Source organism: Mobula hypostoma, chromosome 5 (assembly GCF_963921235.1).
Source record: "Mobula hypostoma chromosome 5, sMobHyp1.1, whole genome shotgun sequence".
Classification (NCBI taxonomy): Eukaryota; Metazoa; Chordata; class Chondrichthyes; order Myliobatiformes; family Myliobatidae; genus Mobula; species Mobula hypostoma.
The window spans coordinates 194,515,082-194,539,840 of NC_086101.1; the positions used below are offsets into that span (position 1 = coordinate 194,515,082).

The 24,759-nt window shown below is 49.5% G+C and overlaps 1 protein-coding gene across 3 annotated transcripts in view; it reads right to left on the reverse strand.

The window, feature by feature from the left end:
- Positions 1-24,759, reverse strand: part of ttc33 (tetratricopeptide repeat domain 33) — a 106,088-nt gene that overhangs the window by 39,575 nt on the left and 41,754 nt on the right. For 2 of the 3 annotated variants that reach the window (XM_063049631.1, XM_063049633.1), the window contains exon 4: positions 18,304-18,421. In XM_063049631.1, the coding sequence (XP_062905701.1) occupies positions 18,304-18,421 (118 nt within the window). Of the gene's footprint in view, positions 1-18,289; positions 18,422-24,759 lie in introns of all 3 variants that reach the window. The other variant, XM_063049632.1, reaches the window with a different exon arrangement.

Here is a 24,759-nt window from a genome sequence, read left to right on the forward strand (position 1 = left end):
AGAAACTGTCTCTGCCAAAAAGTCCATTAACAAACGGTCAATTAACTTACATCTTCCAGGAAGGGTGTAAATACAAGAGTGCGATGCCCTCCACACGCACACAGTGTAACAAACTCTGCACGTACACACACACAGTGTAACAAACCCCACTCGTACACACACAGTGTAACAAACCCCACTCGTACACACACAGTGTAACAAACTGCGCAAGTGTACACACGCACAGTGTAACAAACTCCACACGTACACACACAGTGTAACGAACTCCACACGTACACAGTGTAACAAACTCTGCATGTGTACATACACAGTGTAACAAATTCCACTCTTACACGTATATATACACACACACACACACACACACACACACACACGCACACACAGTGTAACAAACTCCACGTATGCTCCTGCTTCTTCTTTGGTTGTCCATCGAAAGCCGATGAGGACCTCCACTCCTTTAACGGTGAGATCTTTGATGACTACACAGTCCTATCCTGAACCCACAAGCTCTATTGCAGGTGGGACATGTATATGTGGTAGTGGTGGCACCCATGGCTGCATTTCTCCTGGCTCTCTTCTGCTGTCTTCTGGTTGTTCTTTCCATCTCCAGAACACAAACCCCGTCTCTACACAGCTGTCGCCAAGTGGTACGGTCAGCAGCAACATCCTCCAGGTCCTCGGGTCTGATCTTGCATTTCCTTAAAGCATTCTTCATCTGATCCTTATGGCGCTTCTCCGGCCCTCCAGCTGAGTGTCGACCATGATGTAGCTGGCCGTGTAACACTCTGTGGGGTAGCCGACATGGGGGCATCCTGATCACGTGCCCCAGCCACTGCAGCTGACGCTGGGTGATCATGGCCTCAATACTCCTGCAGTTGGTCTTTACAAGTATTTCAGTGTGAGGCACCCGCTCACGCCAGGTAATTCCCAGGATGTGCTGGAGGCAGCTTATGTGGAAGCGCTCCAAGGACTTGATGTGACGGCTGTAGGTTACCCAAGCTTCACAGCTATAAAGGAGGGTGGTGACACAGACCACTTGGTATATGGCGACCTTTGTGGAGGGACGAAGGCTCCTGTTCTGAAAGACTCTACGCCGAAGTCTCCCAAAGGCAGCTGAGGCCTGTTTAATGCGGCTCTGGATATCGTTGTCAATGCCGCTATCCTCAGAGAGAATGCTCCCCAGATATTTGAAAGATGGCACTACTGACAGCTTTTCATCACCAACAGTGAAGGCAGGTAGAGTGGGTGGGCCACTGGCACTCCATTGGCAAACCACTTCTGTCTTGGTGGTATTGACAGTCAGCCCCATCCTGCTGTACGCACTCACAGCCACAGCAAGGACAGTCTGAAGATCCTCCGGAGTATGGGCCACAAGAGCACAGTTGTCTGCATACTGCAGCTCCAGGACCCGCTCTCTACGGAGTTTGGTGGTTGTGTGGAGCCTCCTGATGTCAAAGAGGTTGCCATCTAATCTGATGTCCACTGCCACCCTGCTGCTGTCTTCAATCTCGTTGTGGAGAAGCTTGGTAACACACAAGAGGAAGATGTTAAGGAGCACTGGCGCTAGTACACACCCCTGCCTCACCCCTGTGCGTACAAGGAAGGGCTCGGACTCTTGTTCTCCTATGGTCACCCGAGCAGTCATCCCATCGTGGAACTGGCAGAGGATGTTAACAAATTTATTGGGACAGCCAAACCTAAGGAGGACATCTCATAAGAGCTCTCTTTGCACAGTGTCGAATGCTTTGGAGAGGTTGACAAAGGCTATACACAGGTCCTGATGTTGCTCCCGGCACTTTTCCTGAAGCTGCCGGGCTGTAAAGATCATATCGATCGTGCTCCTGTTCTTCCTAAATCCACACTGTGATTCAGGCAGCATTGACTCGGTGATGTTGCTAATCAGTCTCTGAAGCATCACCTTAGCCAGGACCTTTCCAGCAACAGAAAGCAGTGATATGCCCCTACTATTGCCGCAGATGGCCTTGTCACCCTTGTTCTTATAAATGACAACAACGTTTGCATTTCTCCATTGCTGTGGGATGTTCTCATCAGCCCAGGCCTTGGTGATGTACTGGTAGAGGGTGCGCATACACATGTACTCTCTGTTCTTCAGTAACTCAGCAGGGATATTGTCAGTGTCAGGGGACTTGTTGCTCTTAAGGGAATGGACAGCTGATAGAACCTCCTGGAAGGTTGGTAGTAGACTGAGGTTGTGGATAGCAGGAAGTTCAGGCAGTTCATCCAGGATGGTGGGTCTGCGTCAGAGTCCTGATTAAGCAGGGTGTTAAAATGCTCAGCCCACCTCAGCAGAATGGTATTCTGATTCTTCAGAAGTGTTAGACCATCTGCTGTTTTCAGGGGAGTAATGCATCGACTTATTGGGCTGTAGATGGTTTTGACAGCATTGTAAAAATTATGCATGTCATTATTATCGGCAAAGGACTGGATTTCATGTGCCTTTTCAATCCACCACTCATTTTGTATGGCCCGTATTGCCTTTTGCACTTTCCTCCGAGCTGCCTGCCGATGCTACCTGATGCTGGTGGATGACGGGTTGTCTAAAGTTGCCCGGTGTGCTTTGCATGTCCTTAAGCAAGTTGTGGATGGTGTCTGAGTTATCATCAAACCAGTCTTGGTGGTTCCTGCTGTTATGGCCAATGGATTGGGCTGCTGCCTCATAGAGCGCAGAGCTGATATAGGTCCACTGCTGTTCCATGGTATTTTCTGAGCTCAGACAAGGTTCCAGCTCGCTTAGTTTCTCAGCTAGGATGCGTCGAAACTCACTTCTTGCTTCTGTGTTTCTCAGGTGGTTGCAATTCAGTGGCTTTTTATTGTGTTTATGCAGCCGCAAGGGGGGACACACTTTCATATGGAGCTTGGCCACAATCATACGGTGGTCAGTCCAGCACTCTGCACCTCTCATGGCACGGGTGATGAGAACATCCTTGATGTCACTACGTCTCACAATGATGAAGCCGATCATGAGCCAATGTTCAGAGTGAGGGCGCATCCACGAGGTCTTATATTTTGCCTTCTGCTGGAACATGGTGTTGGTTATGCTCAGAGCAAAGAGTAAGTAGCCTCATGCCATTTGCATTCACCTTGCCAATACCATGCCTACCTAGCACTCCACTCCATATCCACACGTGCACACACAGTGTAACAAACTCCACATGTACACACAGTGTAAAGAACTCCATACACAGTATGACGCCCTCTACACGTACACACACATGTACAGTGTAATGAACTCCACATGTACACAGTGATTCCACTCCACACACACGTGCGCAGTGTGACACACATCTAATAAACTCTTCTGACCTGGCTGAGCGATCAAGTCGGTGCAGTCCTTCATTGAATCTGTTATAGTTACCTATTACAGATTTACTGAGATTGCCTGCGAGGAAATTAATCTCAGGCTTGTACATGATGACATACATGCATTTTGATAATAAATTGACTTTGAAAAACATTGTGCAGCGACACTGCTACACAGCAGACGCACTGTACAACACCATTGCACTACATGCACACACTCCACCATGTAGGAGAGAGAGTGTGGGTTATGCAATAGTACTAGGGGGCCTGTTACTGTGCAGTATGGCTGAGTCAATAAATCTGTTGACACTCTAAACTATGAGAATGGAAGGTCAATGTTGCAGGACTTGCCCTGTGTTTATGTGTTACAGCTGTGTTTCTGCTTGCCACTGTACTACATTGCCAGAGTATGACCCTACTGGCTTCAGACATTAAATAAATGGCAGATAATTAAACACACATTTTTTCAACTTCATCAGTTAAACACTCTGCTGAAACACTCTTGGAGGAACTGCAGTCATTAACGTCAAAGAGAGTGGAGGCCATTGCTGCAAGTCACGGTGCTGGATTGGACAGAAAGACGCTTTCAATGTCTTTGTGATTTGTATTTTGTATTCTATGACTGTCACTTGTTTTTTATTTCTTACCATTTGCGCAATTTGTTCTTTTCTTGCTCATTGGGAGTTTGATGTTTTTCTTTAAAATGGTTCCATGGCTTCGTATCACGGCTGTCTACAGGAAGATGAATCTCAGCATTGTATAACAGGACTTATCACATACTTTCATGACAAGTGTACTTTGAATCTTTGAAAGCAGGAGTTGGATCGCAGCTCAGAGCCAGCTGAACTGAAGCAGGGTGTTCAGGTTAGGACCGAATCCTGATACACCCACAAACCACACTGTGGCTTCCTGCTTCAAAGACACTTCCCAAGTGAAACACGAGAAGGTGCAGAGAGCAGTGGACTCAGACCAATACATCACAGACACATCGCTCCCCACCATCGGTCGTACCTACAGGCGGCACTGCCACACGATGGCAACATTCATCATCAACGATCGCTACCATCTGTGCCAGGCCATCTTCTATCAGTTCCCACCAGGCAGGAGGCACAGAGCCTGAAGGCCCATACAACCAGATTCAGAAACAGCTGCTTTCCTTCAACATTCAATTCTTGAACCAACTTACAAAACCCTCATCTCTACAGTTTAGCAACACTGTGGCACTTTACACTAAAATGGACTTTGTTTTGCTCTTTCATGTAAAAATTGTGCATAATTGATGTTTAATTGATGTTTTTCCTGTGAATGCTGTCTATCTGATGCTCTGTGCCTGTGACACTGCTGCAAGTGAGTTTTTCATTGTACCTGTGCAGATGACAATAAACCCGACTTTGACTGCAGATGCTACAGTCTGGAGAAACAGACAAAATGGTGGTGAAACTCAGCAGTTTAGGCAGCATCTACAGAGGGAGGAAAATAGACAAAATTTCAGATTGAATCCAGTCCTGATGAGGAGTCCCAATCCAAAATGTTGCCTGCCCATTTTCCACCCACAGATGCTGCCCAGCCCACCAAGTTCCTCCAGTTTCTTCTCTGTTGCATTACTCCCAATTCAGTGGTCATACTGAGGTGCCTTGCATACCAAGGATATGTTTGATCCATACAGGACCAGGCTGAGCCTCACTAATTTTCCACCCCACTATGACAGGTTGACCCACTGTTTGTGGGACTCCTCTGATAGGACCAGGCTGGGCTTCACACATTCTCCATCCCTCTCTGTCAGGTTGCATCACTGGTCTGGTATGGAGATCAGAAAAAGCTGCAGAGGTTGTAAACTCAGTCAACTGCATCAGGGGCACTAGCCTCCCCACCATCGAGGACATCTTCAGAAGGTACATCAAGAAGGTTTCATCTGTCATTAAGGAACATCACCAACCAGCGCCCACTTCTCATTAATACCACCAGAGAGGACAGTACAGGAGCCTGAAGATGCACACTCAATAATTTAGGAAGAGCTTCTACCTTTCCAACATCAGATCTCTGAGTGGAAAATTACCCAATGAACACTACCCCACTATTGTGTTCTTTTTTGCACTGCTTATTTGTTTTTAATGTTTATTATTGGTGTTTAGACAATAGACAATAGGTGCAGGACTGGGCCATTCAGCCCTTCGAGCCAGCACCGCCATTCACTGTGATCATGGCTGATCATCCACAATCAGTATCCAGTTCCTGCCTTATCCCCATAACCTTTGATTCCGCTATCTTTAAGAGCTCTATCCATCTCTTTTTTGAAAGCATCCAGAGACTTGGCCTCCACAGCCTTCTGGGGCAGAGCATTCGATATATCCACCACTCTCTGGGTGAAAAAGTTTTTCCTCAACTCCGTTCTAAATGGCCTACCCCTTATTCTTAAACTGCGGCCTCTGGTTCTGGACTCACCCATCAGCAGGAACATGCTTCCTGCCTGCAGCATGTCCGATCCCTTAATAATCTTATATGTTTCAATAAGATCCCCTCTCACCCTTCTAAATTCCAGAGTATACAAGCCCAGTCGCTCCAATCTTTCGACGTATGACAGTCCTGCTGTCCCGGGAATTAACCTTGTGAACCTACACTGCACTCCCTCAATAGCAAGAATGTCCTTCCTCAAATTTGGAGACCAAAACTGCACACAGTACTCCAGGTGTGGTCTCACCAGGACCCTGTACAGCTGCAGAAGGACCTCTTTGCTCTTATACTCAATTCCCCTTGTTATGAAGGCCAGCATGCCATTAGCTTTCTTCACTGCCTTCTGTACCTGCATGCTTGCTTTCAGTGACTGATGTACAAGAACACCTGGACATCGTTGTGCTTCCCCTTTTCCTAACTTGACTCCATTTAGATAATAATCTGCCTTCCTGCTCTTACCACCAAAGTGGATAACCTCACATTTATCCACACTAAACTGCACCTGCCATGCATCTGCCCACTCACCCAGCCTGTCCAAGTCACCCTGCATTCTCATAACATCCTCCTCACATTTCACACTGCCACCCAGCTTTGTGTCATCGGCAAATTTGCTAATGTTGGTTTTAATTCCCTCATCTAAATCATTAATATATATTGTAAACAGCTGCAGTCCCAGCACTGAACCCTGCGGTACCCCACTGGTCACCGCCTGCCATTCCGAAAGGGACCCATTAATCGCTACTCTTTGTTTTCTGTCAGCCAGCCAATTTTCAGTCTTTGTCAGTACTCTGCCCCCAATACCATGTGCCCTAATTTTGCCCACTAATCTCCTATGTGGGACTTTATCAAAGGCTTCCTGAAAGTCCAGGAACACTACATCCACTGGCTCTCCCCTGTCCATTTTCATAGTTACATCCTCAAAAAATTCCAGAAGATTAGTCAAGCACGATTTCCCCTTCGTAAATCCATGCTGACTCGGACCAATCCTGTTACTACTATCCAGATGTGTCGTAATTTCATCTTTTATAATTGACTCCAGCATCTTTCCCACCACCGACGTCAGGCTAACTGGTCTATAATTCCCTGTTTTCTCTCTTCCTCCCTTCTTGAAGAGAGGGACAACATTAGCCACCCTCCAATCCACAGGAACTGATCCTGAATCTATAGAACATTGGAAAATGATTACCAATGTGTCCATGATTTCTAAAGCCACCTCCTTAAGTACCCTGGGATGCAGACCATCAGGTCCCGGGGACTTATCAGCCTTCAGACCCAACAGCCTATCCAACACCATTTCCTGCCTAATATAAATTTCCTTCAATTCATCCAATACCCTAGGTCCTTTGGCCACTATTACATCTGGGAGATTGTTTGTGTCTTCCCTAGTGAAGACAGATCCAAAGTACCTGTTCAACTCGTCTGACATTTCCTTGTTCCCCATAATAAATTCACCCACTTGTCTTCAAGGGCCCAGTTTTGGTCTTAACTATTTTTTTTCCCTTTCACATACCTAAAGAAGCTTTTACTATCCTCCTTTATATTCTTGGCTAGTTTACCTTCGTACCTCATTTTTTCTCTGCGTATTGCCTTTTTAGTTACTTTCTGTTGCTCTTTAAAAGTCTCCCAATCCTCCGGCTTCCCACTCAACTTTGCTATGTTATACTTCTTCTCTTTTATTTTTATACTGTCCATTACTTCCCTTGTCAGCCACGGCCTCCCTTTACTCCCCCTAGGATCTTTCTTCCTCTTTGGGGCGAACTGATCCTGCACCTTCCGCATTATTCCCAGAAACACTTGCCATTGCTGTTCCACTGTCATCCCTGCTAGGGTATTGTCCCATTGAACTTTGGCCAGCTCCTCCCTCATAGCACCATAGTTCCCTTTGTTCAACTGTAATACTGACACTTCCGAGTTTCCCTTCTTCCTCTCAAATTGTAAGTTAAAACTTATCATATTATGGTCACTACATCCTAATGGCTCCTTTACCTTGAGGTCCCTGATCAAATCTGGTTCATTGCACAACACTAAATCTAGAATTGCGTTCTCTCCGGTAGGCTCCAGTACAAGCTGTTCTAAGAATCCATCTTGGAGGGACTCCACAAACTCCCTTTCTTGGGGTCCAGCACCAACCTGATTCCTCCAGTCTACCTGCATGTTGAAGTCCCCCATAACAACTGTAGCATTACCTTTGCGACGTGCCAATTTTAACTCTTGATTCAACTTACACCCTACATCCAGACTACTATTTGGGGGCCTGTAGGTAACTCCCATTAGGGTCTTTCTACCCTTAGAATTTGTCAGTTCTATCCATACTGACTCAAAATCTCCTGATTCTATGTCCCCCCTCGCAAGGGACTGAACATCATTCCTCACCAACAGAGCCACCCCATCCCCTCTGCCCATCAGTCTGTCCTTTCGATAGGACGTATACCCTTGAATATTCATTTCCCAGGCCCGTCCACTTGAAGCCATGTCTCTGTTATTCCCACAACATCATACTTACCAATTTCCAACTGAGCCTCAAGCACATCCACTTTATTTCTTATACTCCGTGCATTCATATACAATACTTCTAATTCATTACTCCCCTCACCTCGGATATCAATTCCTATTTCACTTGGCCATACTGTACAATCTCTTCTTAAGCTTTCTGTCTTTCTTAACTTTTCTTATTCTCACTTTCCCTTTATCTCCATCCTTATGTTTCCAGTTCGTCCCCTCCCTGCCCACTACTTAGTTTAAACACACCTGTGTTGCAGAGGCAAACCTAGTGATCTGGGGATTATCCAGACTATGTACCTTTCTCCCAGCTTTTCCAGCAACATTGTTCAACAATCTGAATGATTTAAGTCGCCTGATAGGAAAGATAATGGAATCTTTAGAGAGAGTGCAGAGGAGGCTCACCAGGATGCTGTCTGGGTTCAAGGACATGCCTTACAAAAATAGGGTGAATGAGCTAAGGCTTTTCTCTTTGGAGTGAAGAAAGATGAGAGGCAACTTGATAGAGGTGTACAAGATGATAAGAGTTCAAGTGGACAGCCAGAGACTTTTTCCCAGGGCGGAAATGGCTAATATGAGGGAGGAGAATTTTAAAGTGATTGCAGAGAAGTATTGAGGGATGTTAGAGGTAGGTTTTTTTAAAAAACAGATTAGTGGGTGTGTGAACACCCTGCCAGGGGTGGTGGTAAAGGCAGATACATTAGAAACATATAAGAAACTCTTGCATCGTCACAAAGATGATACAGATAAATGGAGAACTATATGGGAAGGAAGCATTAGATTGATCAGTTTAGATTAAAAGGTCAGCACAACATTGTGGCCAGAAGGCCTGTACTGTGCTGCAAGGTTCAATGTTGTTATTGTAATGAAGGACACATGCTTCAGTGAATGTCCTGTCCCTTTTAAACACATTAGTGGTGACCCTTGAGACTGAATCCAGCCAAGAGGATATCGATTCTTCCCCCAAAGGGTTTGTGTGAGAGAGCAATCCCTGTCTCCACACACTGACACAACCTAGCAGATAAATTCTCGTACATATGTGTCTGAGGGCACAACTCCACACACACACGATAAAAAAGTGGTCTGACAACACGCACTGAGGTCCGAGGTCAGCAAGTCAAGCGCTAGGGTCTGAAGCTCTTGGTGTCCAAAGGCAGCCTATCCTGGGGTTGGAGGGTAAGAAAGGATTTGGTTTTACTGTTATTGAAGTGTCCATTTTGTTGTATGTTGATTGTGTGTTGTTCTGTTGGACATAGCAGACATGCTATGTTAGCATTGAAAGTGTGGGGTCACTTGCAGGCTGGCCCACTACATCCCTCGTTATTACCAAACAACACATTTCACTACGTTTGAATATATATGTGATAACTATATCAGAGATTACAACAGGACTTCAACCCAGATAAGTGTGAAGTGGTTCACTTTGGTACGTCCAATTTGAAGACAGAATATAATGTTAATGGTAAGACTCTTGACAGTGTGGAGGATCTGAGATATCTTGGGGTCTGTGTCCATAAGACACTCAAAGCTGCTGCGCAAGTTGACAGTGTTAAGAAAGCGTATGGTATGTTGGCATTCATCAACCGTGGGATTGAGTTCAAGAGCATGAGATAATATTGCAGCTATACAAGACCTTGGTCAGACCCCACTTGGAGTACTCTGTTCAGTTCTGGTCACCTCACTACAGGAAGGATATGGCTACCATAGAGAGAGTGCAGAGATTTACCAGGATGTTGCCTGAATTGGAGGGCGTACCTTATGAGAATAGATTGAGTATACTTGGCCTTTTCTCCTTGGAGCGACGGAGAATGAGAGGTGACCTGATAGAGGTGTATAAGATAATGAGGGGCATTGATCATGTGGATAGTCAGAGGCTTTTTCCCAGGGCTGAAGTGGCTAAGACGAGGGGGCACAGTTTTAAGGTGCTTGGAAATAGGTACTGAGCGGATGTTAGGGGTAAGTTTTTCACACAGAGTGTGATGGGTGCGTGGAATTGACTGCTGGTGGCAGAAGCGGATACAATAGGGTCTTTTAAGAGCCTCTTAGATGGGTACATGGAACTTGGAAAAATAGAGGGCTATGCGGTAGGGAAATTCTAGGCAGTCCCTAGAGTAGGTTACATGGTCAGCACAACATTTTGGGCTGAAGGGCCTGTAATATGACCTCAGGTATGTGTGCTTGGCCCACTGCTCTACTTTCTCTATACCCATGACTACGCTGCAAAATACAGCTCGAACATCCTTTACAAATTCTGATTCTGATTCTGAAACCAGCCTTACCTCCCTGATCTGGGGCCTCTAGCCCTGGGCACACCATTTGTCTACATCATCTCCCCAACCCTTTCAGGCAGAGAGCTCCAACTCCCAACACTCCAGAGGGAAGGGAGGCATGAAACTTCCAGAGGTCCCAGGGGTAAAGTGCTCTACATCATCCCATCACACACTCCCGGGGTCAGACACAGAGTGAAGCTCCCTCTACACTGTCCCATCACACACTCCCGGGGTCAGACACAGAGTGAAGCTCCCTCCACACCATCCCATCACACACTCCCGGGGTCAGACACAGAGTGAAGCTCCCTCCACACCATCCCATCACACACTCCCAGGGTCAGACATAGAGTGAAGCTCCCTCCACACCATCCCATCACACATTCCCGGGCTCAGTCACAGAGTGAAGCTCCCTCTACACTGTCCCATCACACACTCCCAGGGTCAGACACAGAGTGAAGCTCCCTCCACACTGTCCCATCACACACTCTCAGAGTCAGAGACAGAGAGGAACTGTCTCTACACCATTACCATTAGGTAGGGGAAGTCTTTTACAAAAACAAAGTTGCTTGTTTAACATGCAGATAGGTCAAACAGCATCAAGACTAGTACTGATCTTCCTGAAACACAATCCCAACTTTCCAAAGACCTGAATGCCCTTCCCAGCTGGATGCAATAATCTACTCAACTGACTGTGTGCTCTTGATCCGCAGACATCAGCTGATGTATCCCCAACAGCAGCAGCTCTACTTCAATAGGTAAATTCAACGGAGGTTCTCATTCCCATTCTGGTGTGTCTGTCCATGGCCGTCCATGGCCGCCTCTACTGGCACAATGAAGCCACACTCAGGGTGGTGGTGTAAGACGTCATTTTCCATCTGGGTAGTCTCTAACTTGATGCCGTGAACGTAGCTTTCTCCAACTTTTGGTAATTTCCTCACCTCCCCATTCCCTCTTGTTCAATTCCCCATTCTGGCTCAGCTCTTACCTCTTTCTCTTCTCCTCACTTGCTCATCATGTCCCTCTGGCACTCCCACCTCTTTCCCTTTCTTCCAACAAGATAAAGGATCCTTAAAGTGAGAACCATTTGACTCATGCTCTCTTCTTGCTGCTGCCATCAAGTAGAAGGTACTGGAGCCTCAGGACTCACACCACCAGGTTCAAGAACAGTTACTACCTCTCAGCCATCAGCCTCTTGAACAAAAGGGGACAACTACACTCATTTAAGGACTCTTATCTGTTTATTTCAGACTCATTTATTTATATCTCCATTTGCACAGTTTGTCGTCCGTTGATACTGTTTACAGTTACTATTCTATAGATCTGATAAGTATGCCTGCAGAATATCTCAGGGTGTATATGTGTGACATGTATGACCTAATGATAAATTTTACTTTGAAATTTGTGAATTTTGAGACCATCAGTTATGGGAACACGAGAAATAGAATGAGTGTAGATATTGCCTTTTGTTCAACAGCCTGACGCTTGAAAGTTAGTAATTATTCTTGAACCTGGTGGTGAGAGTCCTGGGGCACTTGTACCTTCTACCTGATGGCAGCAGTGAGAAAAGAGCATGGCCTGGGAGGTGAGGATCTTTGATGAGACAGACAGTGGGTGACAGGTGGACTCGGGAAAGGGGGCCAGATTCTCTCTTTGCAATTAGACATCAGCACAGATATCAATGTAAATGCAAGTATAATCATCTACATGGAGTGCTATTGCAGGAAAGCAGCACATATCGCTTCTTCTCATTGCTGCCATCAGGAAGTAGGTATAGAAGCCTGAGGACCCACACCTCCAAGTTCTGGAACAGTTATCACCCCTCAACTATCAGGCTCTTGAAGCAGAGGAGATAACTTCAATTGCCCCATCATTTAACTTTTTCCACAACCTATTCACTCACTTTCAAGAACTCTTCATCTCATGTTCTCGATACTTATTGCTTATTTATTTACTATATATTTTTATTTGCAGTTTGTCATGTTTTGCACAGTAGTTGTTCGTCCGTCTTGTGAGAGGTTTGTGATTCTATTGTGTTTCTTTGTGAATGCCTGCAAGAAAATGAGTATCAGTGTAATGCCCTAGTTCATATTTTTACTGCTATGCTGTAGGTATTTCATTTTGGCAGTTCTGTAAGAGCCAGCTGTTCTGTTTTCATGTTTGTTTGGTTACTGCCGAAGATAAGAGAGAGAAGAATGTGTGCCATCCAATTAGAATAGTCGGATTAAGGGGAGGTTTCTCTGGTGAGGGACACTAAGGTTGGGCTTGGGCTTTTGTTCGAGAGGAGATAAAGAGAGAAGACGCCAGGGAGAACCAGTCGTAGCATATCATCCACTGGGAGACCCGTCTGTTTGAGATGGATTGCGAGCAACATTCGGAATGTGGTGCGTGCTTATACGTTGACTGAGGGCACAGTGCACACGAGTGACAGGGAAGTTCAAGATGAGCTCCAACTTGTGCACATTTGATTGTTTAATTAGAATGGGCCCTTGTCTTTTTGTTTTTTTACTAACCCTTTAGTTAAGATTCATAAATATAATTCCTTTAATCGTGTACCATCTGTTAGTTCGTGGCATTAACTTGTGACAGGGTGGCAAATGACACAGCATCCACACCAACCAGGGCTTGGGGTGGGATCAAGCGCGCCTCAGTCTCACGAGTTTGGTGGGGCCAGATGTCGTCTTCCCAAGGTGTTTCGTCAGGGCTGTATATGGTGACATAAATGTACTTTGATAATAAATTTACTGTGAACTTTAATCACAGCCAATCAAAGCCCAAAGAGCCTAAGAGTTAACACCCTTCCCTGTAACTGGGGACAACAGCAGATTATCACAACTGGATTCACGTCTTCAATCCTGAGGGAAGACAATCCCAAATTGACTGTACATTCAGACCATTCTGAGTATCACAGTTACCTGCTGACACCATCATACCCAAATCTAATGCCCAGAAACACCCCTCCCCTCCACCACGGCCAGGTCAAAACCCCGTTCTCCACCCAGCCTAACTCACCGACATAGATCCTCAGCAAGCTGATTACAGACCGAGTCTGGCCAGTACAGAACAACATAACATGAATGTTCTACACTCTTTCTCTGTCCACAAATGGTATGGCAACTGCTCTGGCCATGTCCGCACAAAATTCCCGACACCCATGCTGCACCCATCTTCTCCTAACAGGGATACAGTTCCTCTTGTCTTCACCTATCACCTGCACCCAATACATCATTCCAACTTCTTTCAGCTTCAAGAGAAGCCTACCACCAAACATATCTTCACGTTCCCCCATTCTCTGCTTTCCACAGGGATCACTCCCTCTGTGATTCCCTTGTCCATTCGTCCTTGCCCACTAAACTCTCTCCTTGCACTTAACCTTGCAGGTGGCAGAAATGCCACATCTGCCCATTCACCTCCATTCAGGGTCCCAGACACAGTCCTTCCACATGAGGCAACACTTCACCTGTGAATTGTCTGGAACCGTCTGCTGTATCCAGTGCTCCTGATGCAGCTCCTCCAAACTGGTGAGACTGATGTAGATTGGGGGACCGCTTTTCCGAGCACCTCCACTCCATCCACAAAACGTGGGATTTCCTGGTGGACCACCATTTTAATTCCTATGCCCTTTCCTATTCTGACATGTCAGTCCACGGCTGCCTCTTCTGCCATGAGGAAGCCATCCTCAGGTTGGAGAAGCAACAGCTTATATTCTGTCTGGGTAACCTCCAACCTGACTACATCAATACTGATTTCTCAAACTTCCCGTAATATTTTCTCCCTTTCTCCCTTTCCTAGTCTTCAATTCCCACACTGGATTTTTACTACTTCTCCTCACCTCCGCATCACCTCTCCCTGGTGCCCCTCCTGCTTCCCTTTCTCCCATGGTCCACTCTCCTCTCCCATGAGATTTTCAGCCCTTTGACATTTCCACAGCTTCCGACATCATCCCCCCTCCCCAAACCTGACAAAATAAATTTTATCAACGTACATATACGTCACGATATACAACCCTAACGTTCATTTTCTTGCAAGCATACTCAATAAATCCAGAGAATAGTGACTACAACAGAATCAATGAACGACTATCAAACCAGGGCTTTCAACCAGACTGCATTGACAACAAACTGTGCAAGTGCAAAAAGAAGAAACAATAAACATTAAATATTGAGAACATGAGATGAATCCTTGAAAGGAGAACATTTCAATGATGGGGCGAGAGCTGACGGTTGATGGGCAGAGTCCTGAAACTCTTGTACCTTCTTCCTGATGGCAGTAATGAGAAGAGAGCATGGCCTGGGTTGTGGGAGACCCTGATGATGGATGCTGGTTTCCTGCAATAGCATTTCATATAAATGTGTTCAATTTTTGGGAGGGCTTTACCTGTGATGGACTGGGCTGTATCCACTACTATTTGTAGAATTTTCCATTGAAGGACATTGGTGTTTCCATACCAGGTTGTGATGCTGCCAGTCAATAAACTCTCCACCACATATCTATAGAAGTTTGTTAAAGTTTTGGATGTCGTGTAGAATCTCCACAAACTCTTAAGGAAGTAGAGGCACTGCCGTGCTTTCTTTGTAATTCCACTTACATGTGGGACCCAGGCAGGCTCCTTTGAAATAATAACACTGAAGCTGCTAACCCTCTCCACTCCCGATCCTCCAATGAGGATTGGCACATGGACCTTGTTTCCTTCTCCTGAACTCAATAACCAGTTCCTTGTTCTTGCTGACATTGAGTGACAGGTGGTTATGACACCACTCAGCCAGATTTCAATCTCTCTCCTACATGCTGATTCATCACCATCTTTGATTTGGTTTATGACAGTGATGTCAACAGCAAACCTGAACCTTAGCCGCACAGTCATAAGTGTAGTCTATCACCTTCTACCTTGTGTTCCTTCACCTCACCCCACCTTCTTATTCAGGCATCTTCCCCCTTCCTTCCCAGTCCTGATTAAAGGTCTTGGTATGAAACGCTGACCATTTATTCCTCTCCATCGTTTCTAGCTGACCTGCTGTGCTTCTCCAGCATTTTGTGTGTGTTGCACAGGAGTTCCAGCACCTGCAGAATCTCGTGTTCAAACTTGCAGAGAGTTGTGGACACAGCCCAGCCCTCACACAAACCATCCTTCCCTCTTGTGTACTACCTTCACCTTGCCCCTCAGGAAAGCAACTGGCATAATCAAAGACCCCTCCTATTCCAGACAATCTTTCTTCAGGCAGAAGATAGGAAAGCCTGAAAGCACATACACTAGGTTCAGGGACAGCTTCTATCCCACTGTTATCAGACAATTGAACAAACCACTCATACACTAAAAGGTGAACTCTTCATCTCCTAATATACCTCGAGGCCCATGCAACTTATCATCTGCCTTCACTGTACCTTCTCTGTAAGAGTAACGCTAAATCCCCTAGCCAGCGTTTTTTGTACGACCTCAATGTCCTGATGTCTGGATGGTACACAAAGATTTTTGACTGTATCATGGTCCATGTGACAATAATAAACCAATGCACTGCAGCTGAAGGCACAAAGAGTCTTGAGCACATTTGCCTAGCGACCTCTGTCCCCTCTGCAGCAGAGTCCGAGTTGTGTTCATAGTGATGAGCTGGATCATCCATGCACGGAAAGTCCTCTTCCACAGATCTGAGACTGCCTGCTGTCACTGAGGTCAATGGTCGGACTCTTAAATCTCTTTTTTAAAAAGATTAGCCTAATTTATCACATGTACATTGAAACATGCAACAAAATGCATCATTTGCATCAACAACTGTTGCAGTCTGAGCATAGTGCTGGGGCACCCCACAAAGTGCAGTCAATATAGCATGTCCATAACCCACTGACCCTAACCCTAACCCATGTCCTTAGAATGTGGCAGGAATCCGGAGGAAACCCAAGCAGTCACGGGGAGAATGTACAGACAGTGGTGGGAATTGAACCCTGGTCTGCTCATTGGACCTGCACAATGTTACATTAACCACTGTGCTGTTCCATACCCACACTTCCACTTTACTACCTCCTTCAGTTATTCTCAACACTACTTCAGAATGCCTGACGACCTTTGCTGCTTGTCGCTGTATTTTATTACTACGAGGTACACTGTATAACTTAGTCATGGATGATCCCAAGCTTGGCTGAAAAAGGAGGGACTAGCAAACCCATCCTGTAAAATCCCAGAGCTACAGAAACCTCAACAGAAGCTCCAAAGACCTCACCCTTAGGAGAGGAAGGATCTTCAAAGATGGGCTACCCTGGGGACAACTTGAAAGACTGGCCCAGGACAGAGGGCTCTGGTGAGCTGCTGTCTGTGGCCTATGCCCCAGTGGGGGTGATGGGCTTAAGAAGACACTATTCTGTGAACTGAGCAAGTAAAATATTTCATTGCACCTTGGTGTATTTGCAAATCCGGAGTGAGAAGGCCCAATGGCCGAAGACCAATGTTGGCGAGTCTGGTGGTCAAGACTGCCAATCTGGGTCAGGGACTGGATGTTGGGAGCCCCATGACTGTGAGTCTGATAGTTCAAGCCCAAGGACTGGGGGCCCAGAGGAGGCCTGTCTGTGTGTGTGAGTGTGGGACAGGGGTTTGTTTTGATGCCTCTTGTTTTACTCTGTTTCTGTTACTGCCTGTGTTGCTCTGTGTGAATGTGTGACACTTGTGGGCCCCCACAACACATAGCTTTTTTATTTTATATATTTATTTAGAGATACAGCACAGAACAGGCCCTTCTGGCTCAGCAAGCCCCGCCGTCCAGCAACCCCATGATTGAACTTTCGCCTAATCACAGGACAATTTGTAATGACAATCATCTCCCTAACTGATATGTCTTTGGACTGTGAGTGGAAACCAAAGCTAATGGCATGTTGGCCTTCATAACAAGGGGAGTTGAGTACAGGAGCAAAGAGGTCCTTCTGCAGTTGCGCAAGGCCCTGGTGAGACCACACCTGGAGTACTGTGTGCAGTTTTGGTCCCCAAATTTGAGGAAGGACATTCTTGCTATTGAGGGAGTGCAGCGTAGGTTCACGAGGTTAATTCCCGGGATGGCGGGACTGTCATATGTTGAAAGATTGGAGCAACTGGGCTTGTATATTCTGGAATTTAGAACAATGAGAGGGGATCTGATTGAAACATATAAGATTATTAAGGGATTGGACACGTTAGAGGCAGGAAACATGTTCCCGATGTTGGGGGAGTCCAGAACCAGAGGCCATAGTTTAAGCATAAGGGGTAGACAATTTAGAACGGAGTTGAGGAAAGACTTTTCACACAGAGGGTTGTGGTTCTGTGGAATGCTCTGCCTCAGAAGGCAGTGGAGGCCAATTTTCTGGATTCTTTCAAGAAAGAGTTAGATAGAGCTCTTAAAGATAGTGGAGTCAAGGGATATGGGGAGAAGGCAGGAACGGGGTACTGACTGTGGATGATCAGCCATGATCACAGTATATGGTGGTGCTGGCTCAAAGGGCCGAATGGCCTACTCCTGCACCCATTGTCTATCGTCTATTGAAACCACGTGGACAAGGGGAAGAATGTACAAACTTTCTGATGGAGGACACTGGAAATGAACTCCGAACTTTGACAGCATGAGCTGTAATAGTGTTGTGCTAAACTCTACGCTACTGTGTTGGTTGATAATGTAAGCGACACATTCCAATGTACATGTGATAAATAAATCTGAAACCCGAATCACCGACTCCGTCACCCTGAGCTCCCCGCACTGTCAGCTACACACCCAGAATCTCTGGTACACAGTCCTTACCAAAGCCAGCTCACCGAGGCTGAGTTGGGCCCGGCCCAGGGTCTGCCAAGCTTCCCACCACTGAGGGTTCAGGCGGACAGCCGTCTCTGCTGCCTGCACTGCCTGGAAGACCTCATTCAGGATCATCAGCACCTGGTGGGTGGACAGAAGAAGCAGGGTTAGTTCGTAGTCTGTGATGGGCAGGTCAGTGCTACGAGCAGGCTGTGGAGGAATGTCACGCGAGGGTTACGCAGCTGGCTCATCAGCCTTTAGGCCCAAACAGTCCATGCCAACCACACAGCATCTTCCCTGCAATTCCCAGTTCATTCACAGTTGCCTTTAAGGCCAGAATGTATGGGGTGTCACCTCTGGTAAAAGGGTTTCCATTGCCCATTCTAGGATAGCTCACAGATCTTTGATCCCCACCAGACACTCAACTCTCACCAAGTAGCTGTCTGCACGCGATAGTGGCCACACCTCAGTCCACCACTTAGAGAGGCAGTCGAAGCCAGGCGAGAGTAGCCAGCGGGCCTCATACCCCAGTAACATCGGAACATGGCTGTCCTGGCATGCGAAGCCAGCTCTGGTGGACTGGACAGAGAAGATCTACAGTGAGATCCAACAGCCAGGAAAATGACACACCTTAAAGTTGCTGGTGAACGCAGCAGGCCAGGCAGCATCTCTAGGAAGAGGTACAGTCGACGTTTCAGGCCGAGACCCTTCGTCAGGACTAACTGAAGGAAGAGTTAGTAAGAGATTTGAAAGTTGGAGGGGGAGGGGGAGATCCAAAATGATAGGAGAAGACAGGAGGGGGAGGGATGGAGCCAAGAGCTGGACAGGTGATTGGCAAAGGGGATACGAGAGGATCATGGGACAGGAGGTCCGGGAAGAAAGACAAGGGGTGGGGGGGGGGAACCCAGAGGATGGGCAAGGGGTATAGTCAGAGGGACAGAGGGAGAAAAAGGAGAGTGAGAGAAAGAATGTGTATATTAAAATAAATAACAGATGGGGTATGAGGGGGAGGTGGGGCATTAGCGGAAGTTAGAGAAGTCAATGTTCATGCCATCAGGTTGGAGGCTACCCAGACGGAATATAAGGTGTTGTTCCTCCAACCTGAGTGTGGCTTCATCTTGACAGTAGAGGAGGCCGTGGATAGACATGTCAGAATGGGAATGGGAAGTGGAATTAAAATGTGTGGCCACTGGGAGATCCTGCTTTCTCTGGCGGACAGAGAAAGTGGTTCCGTTACACACCAAGGAGCAAAGGGCATGATAAGGCACATAGTGATCATAGTCGTGCACTGCAACGTAGAGGGGGAAGAGCTTCCCCAATGCAATGGCATTTCCACTTTAAAAACTCTCCCACACAGATCTCCTGTCACTGTCAGACACAACGGACAACCAACATTCAATAACCAACATTCATTTTATTTGATCTGAAGGGTTGAGGATTGATGTTTCCACAACAGCCCTGTCATCTGGTGCCACCCTGGTGACCTAAATGATTTTCCAACAGGTTTGAACATTGACCAAGCACAGGCAACCTTAGATGGGAATATTGGCTGGCACAGACCAGTTGGGCCAAATGGCCTATTTCCATTAGACATAGGAGCAGAATTAGGCCAGTCAGCCCAGCGAGCCTGCGCCACATGCCATCATGACTGATTTATTATCCCTCTCAACATCTTCTCCTGCCTTCTCCCTTAAAATGTCAAATTAGTGGCTTCACAGCTGAAAAGGTGAGAGACATTACATAGCAGAGGGGTATGGACACAATACAGCCTGTGGCAGCAGTTACCACAACCAGGTTCGGCACCATAACCCATGCACTCTGTTCAGCCATGGGCAACTTGGTCGTGAATACCAGCCACAGCCGCAATCACCAAATTACAGGATTTATTCAACAAAAAGCAAAACCCTGTGGCACTCTAAAACATCCCACCATTACTGTGGGAGGGGTGGTACTGAGGGAGGGTCACAGTGTGGGGGGGGGTGGTACCGAGGGAGGGTCACACTGTGGGAGGGCTGGTACTGAGGGAGGGTCACACTGCGGGAGGGGTGGTACGGCGGGAGGGTCACAGTGTGGGGGGGGTGGTACCGAGGGAGGGTCACACTGTGGGAGGGGTGGTACTGAGAGAGGGTCACACCGTGGGAGGGGTGGTACTGAGGGAGGGTCACACTGTGGGAGGGGTGGTACTGAGGGAGGGTCACACTGTGGGAGGGGTGGTACTGAGGGAGGGTCACACTGTGGGGGGGGTGGTACTGAAGGAGGGTCACACTGTGGGAGGGGTGGTACTGAGGGAGGGTCACACTGTGGGGGGGTGGTACTGAGGGAGGGTCACACTGTGGGGGGGTGGTACTGAGGGAGGGTCACACTGTGGGGGGGTCACACTGTGGGAGGGGTGGTACTGAGGGAGGGTCACACTGTGGGGGGGGTGGTACTGAGGGAGGGTCACACTGTGGGGGGGGTGGTACTGAAGGAGGGTCACACTGTGGGAGGGGTGGTACTGAGGGAGGGTCACACTGTGGGGGGGTGGTACTGAGGGAGGGTCACACTGTGGGAGGGGTGGTACCGAGGGAGGGTCACACTGTGGGGGGGGGTGGTACCGAGGGAGGGTCACACTGTGGGGGGGGGGTGGTACCGAGGGAGGGTCACACTGTGGGGGGGGTGGTACCGAGGGAGGGTCACACTGTGGGAGGGGCGGTACCGAGGGAGGGTCACACTGTGGGGGGGGCGGTACCGAGGGAGGGTCACACTGTGGGGGGGGGGCGGTACCGAGGGAGGGTCACACTGTGGGAGGGGCGGTACCGAGGGAGGGTCACACTGTGGGAGGGGCGGTACCGAGGGAGGGTCACACTGTGGGAGGGGCGGTACCGAGGGAGGGTCACACTGTGGGAGGGGTGGTACCGAGGGAGGGTCACACTGTGGGAGGGGTGGTACCGAGGGAGGGTCACACTGTGGGGGGGGTGGTACTGAGGAGGGTCACACTGTGGGGGAGTGGTACTGAGGGAGGGTCACACTGTGGGGGAGTGGTACTGAGGGAGGGTCACACTGTGGGAGGGGTGGTACTGAGGGAGGGTCACACTGTGGGAGGGGTGGTACTGAGGGAGGGTCACACTGTGGGGGGGTCACACTGTGGGGGGGGTGGTACTGAGGGAGGGTCACACTGTGGGGGGGGTGGTACTGAGGGAGGGTCACACTGTGGGGGGGGTGGTACTGAAGGAGGGTCACACTGTGGGAGGGGTGGTACTGAGGGAGGGTCACACTGTGGGGGGGTGGTACTGAGGGAGGGTCACACTGTGGGGGGGGTGGTACTGCGGGAGGGTCACACTGTGGGGGGGTCACACTGTGGGAGGGGTGGTACTGAGGGAGGGTCACACTGTGGGGGGGTGGTACTGAGGGAGGGTCACACTGTGGGGGGGGTGGTACTGAAGGAGGGTCACACTGTGGGAGGGGTGGTACTGAGGGAGGGTCACACTGTGGGGGGGGTGGTACTGAGGGAGGGTCACACTGTGGGGGGGTGGTACTGAGGGAGGGTCACACTGTGGGGGGGGTGGTACTGAGGGAGGGTAACACTGTGGGGGGGTGGTACTGAGGGAGGGTCACACTGTGGGGGGGGTGGTACTGAGGGAGGGTCACACTGTGGGGGGGGGTGGTACTGAGGGAGGGACACACTGTGGGGGGGGTGGTACTGAGGGAGGGTCACACTGTGGGGGGGGTGGTACTGAAGGAGGGTCACACTGTGGGGGGGGTGGTACTGAGGGAGGGTCACACTGTGGGGGGGTCACACTGTGGGAGGGGTGGTACTGAGGGAGGGTCACACTGTGGGGGGGGTGGTACTGAGGGAGGGTCACACTGTGGGGGGGGTGGTACTGCGGGAGGGTCACACTGTGGGGGGGTCACACTGTGGGAGGGGTGGTACTGAGGGAGGGTCACACTGTGGGGGGGGTGGTACTGAGGGAGGGTCACACTGTGGGGGGGGTGGTACTGAAGGAGGGTCACACTGTGGGAGGGGTGGTACTGAGGGAGGGTCACACTGTGGGGGGGGTGGTACTGAGGGAGGGTCACACTGTGGGGGGGTGGTACTGAGGGAGGGTCACACTGTGGGGGGGGTGGTACTGAGGGAGGGTAACACTGTGGGGGGGTGGTACTGAGGGAGGGTCACACTGTGGGGGGGGTGGTACTGAGGGAGGGTCACACTGTGGGGGGGGGTGGTACTGAGGGAGGGTCACACTGTGGGGGGGTGGTACTGAGGGAGGGTCACACTGTGGGGGGGGTGGTACTGAAGGAGGGTCACACTGTGGGGGGGGGTGGTACTGAGGGAGGGTCACACTGTGGGGGGGTCACACTGTGGGAGGGGTGGTACTGAGGGAGGGTCACACTGTGGGGGGGGTGGTACTGAGGGAGGGTCACACTGTGGGGGGGGTGGTACTGAGGGAGGGTCACACTGTGGGAGGGGTGGTACTGAGGGAGGGTCACACTGTGGGGGGGTGGTACTGAGGGAGGGTCACACTGTGGGGGGGGTGGTACTGAGGGAGGGTCACACTGTGGGAGGGGTGGTACTGAGGGAGGGTCACACTGTGGGAGGGATGGTACTGAGGGAGGGTCACACTGTGAGGGGGGTGGTACTGAGGGAGGGTCACACGGTGGGGGGGGTGGTACAGAGGGAGGGTCACACTGTGGGGGGGGTGGTACTGAGGGAGGGTCACACTGTGGGGGGGTGGTACTGAGGGAGGGTCACACTGTGGGGGGGTGGTACTGAGGGAGGGTCACACTGTGGGGGGGGTGGTACTGTGGGAAGGTCACACTGTGGGGGGGGGGGTGGTACTGAGGGAGGGTCACACTGTGGGGGGGGTTGGTACTGAGGGAGGGTCACACTGTGGGGGGGGTGGTACTGAGGGAGGGTCACACTGTGGGGGGGGTGGTACTGAGGGAGGGTCACACTGTGGGAGGGGTGGTACTGAGGGAGGGTCACACTGTGGGGGGGGTGGTACTGAGGGAGGGTCACACTGTGGGGGGGGTGGTACTGAGGGAGGGTCACACTGTGGGAGGGGTGGTACTGAGGGAGGGTCACACTGTGGGAGGGATGGTACTGAGGGAGGGTCACACTGTGAGGGGGGTGGTACTGAGGGAGGGTCACACTGTGGGGGGGGTGGTACTGAGGGAGGGTCACACTGTGGGGGGGTGGTACTGAGGGAGGGTCACACTGTGGGGGGGTGGTACTGAGGGAGGGTCACACTGTGGGGGGGTGGTACTGAGGGAGGGTCACACTGTGGGGGGGGTGGTACTGTGGGAAGGTCACACTGTGGGAGGGGTGGTACTGAGGGAGGGTCACACTGTGGGAGGGGTGGTACTGAGGGAGGGTCACACTGTGGGAGGGGTGGTACTGAGGGAGGGTCACACTGTGGGGGGGTGGTACTGAGGGAGGGTCACACTGTGGGGGGGTGCTACTGAGGGAGGGTCACACTGTGGGAGGGGTGGTACTGAGGGAGGGTCACACTGTGGGGGGGTGGTACTGAGGGAGGGTCACACTGTGGGGGGGGGTGGTACTGAGGGAGGGTCACACTGTGGGAGGGGTGGTACTGAGGGAGGGTCACACTGTGGGGGGGTGGTACTGAGGGAGGGTCACACTGTGGGAGGGGTGGTACTGAGGGTCACACTGTGGGGGGGTCACACTGTGGGAGGGGTGGTACTGAGGGAGGGTCACACTGTGGGGGGGTGGTACTGAGGGAGGGTCACACTGTGGGAGGGGTGGTACTGAGGGTCACACTGTGGGGGGGTCACACTGTGGGAGGGGTGGTACTGAGGGAGGGTCACACTGTGGGGGGGTGGTACTGAGGTAGGGTCACACATGGGAGGGGTTGTGGTACTGAGGGACAGTCACACTGAGTGGGTGCGGTACTGAGGGAGAGTCACACTATGGAAGGCTGTTGTACAGAACGTTGCTGATGTATTTTTGAAACAGGAGCTACAAATATTTTGCAGTTTTGTGAAATGTCTCTTGGAAACGCTTGCCCTTCTTTTGGTGGTAACACAAGAATAACATAGTAACAAGACAGGAAATTAGTCCATAATTTGTACCATCTGTTTTCTCATGAAGATCTCATTAAGAAACCAGGCACCAAGAGCAGCAACTTCCATCGACACCTGTAATCAATCATGTATGCAATCTGTGTAGCACTGCGCTGTTCCAGACTTCAGGTCCACTGTTCCTCAGGATCAGTCAATCCTCTCCCCACTGCTCCTCGAAACAGTATGGACTGCTCTGGTCCAGCTGCAGGTTGATAGGACTAGGAAGAAACATGGGCCACCACAGACTAGACGGGTAGAAAGGCCTGTTTCTGTGCTGTATTGCTCTATGACTATGACAATATTTATCTCCTATCCAACAATTCTGAAATCAGACAATCTTTGGTCATTATGAGATGGCAATGAGTGAGATAGATCAGCTGGTCAGGTGGCATCACAACAACCATCTTGCAGTCAACATC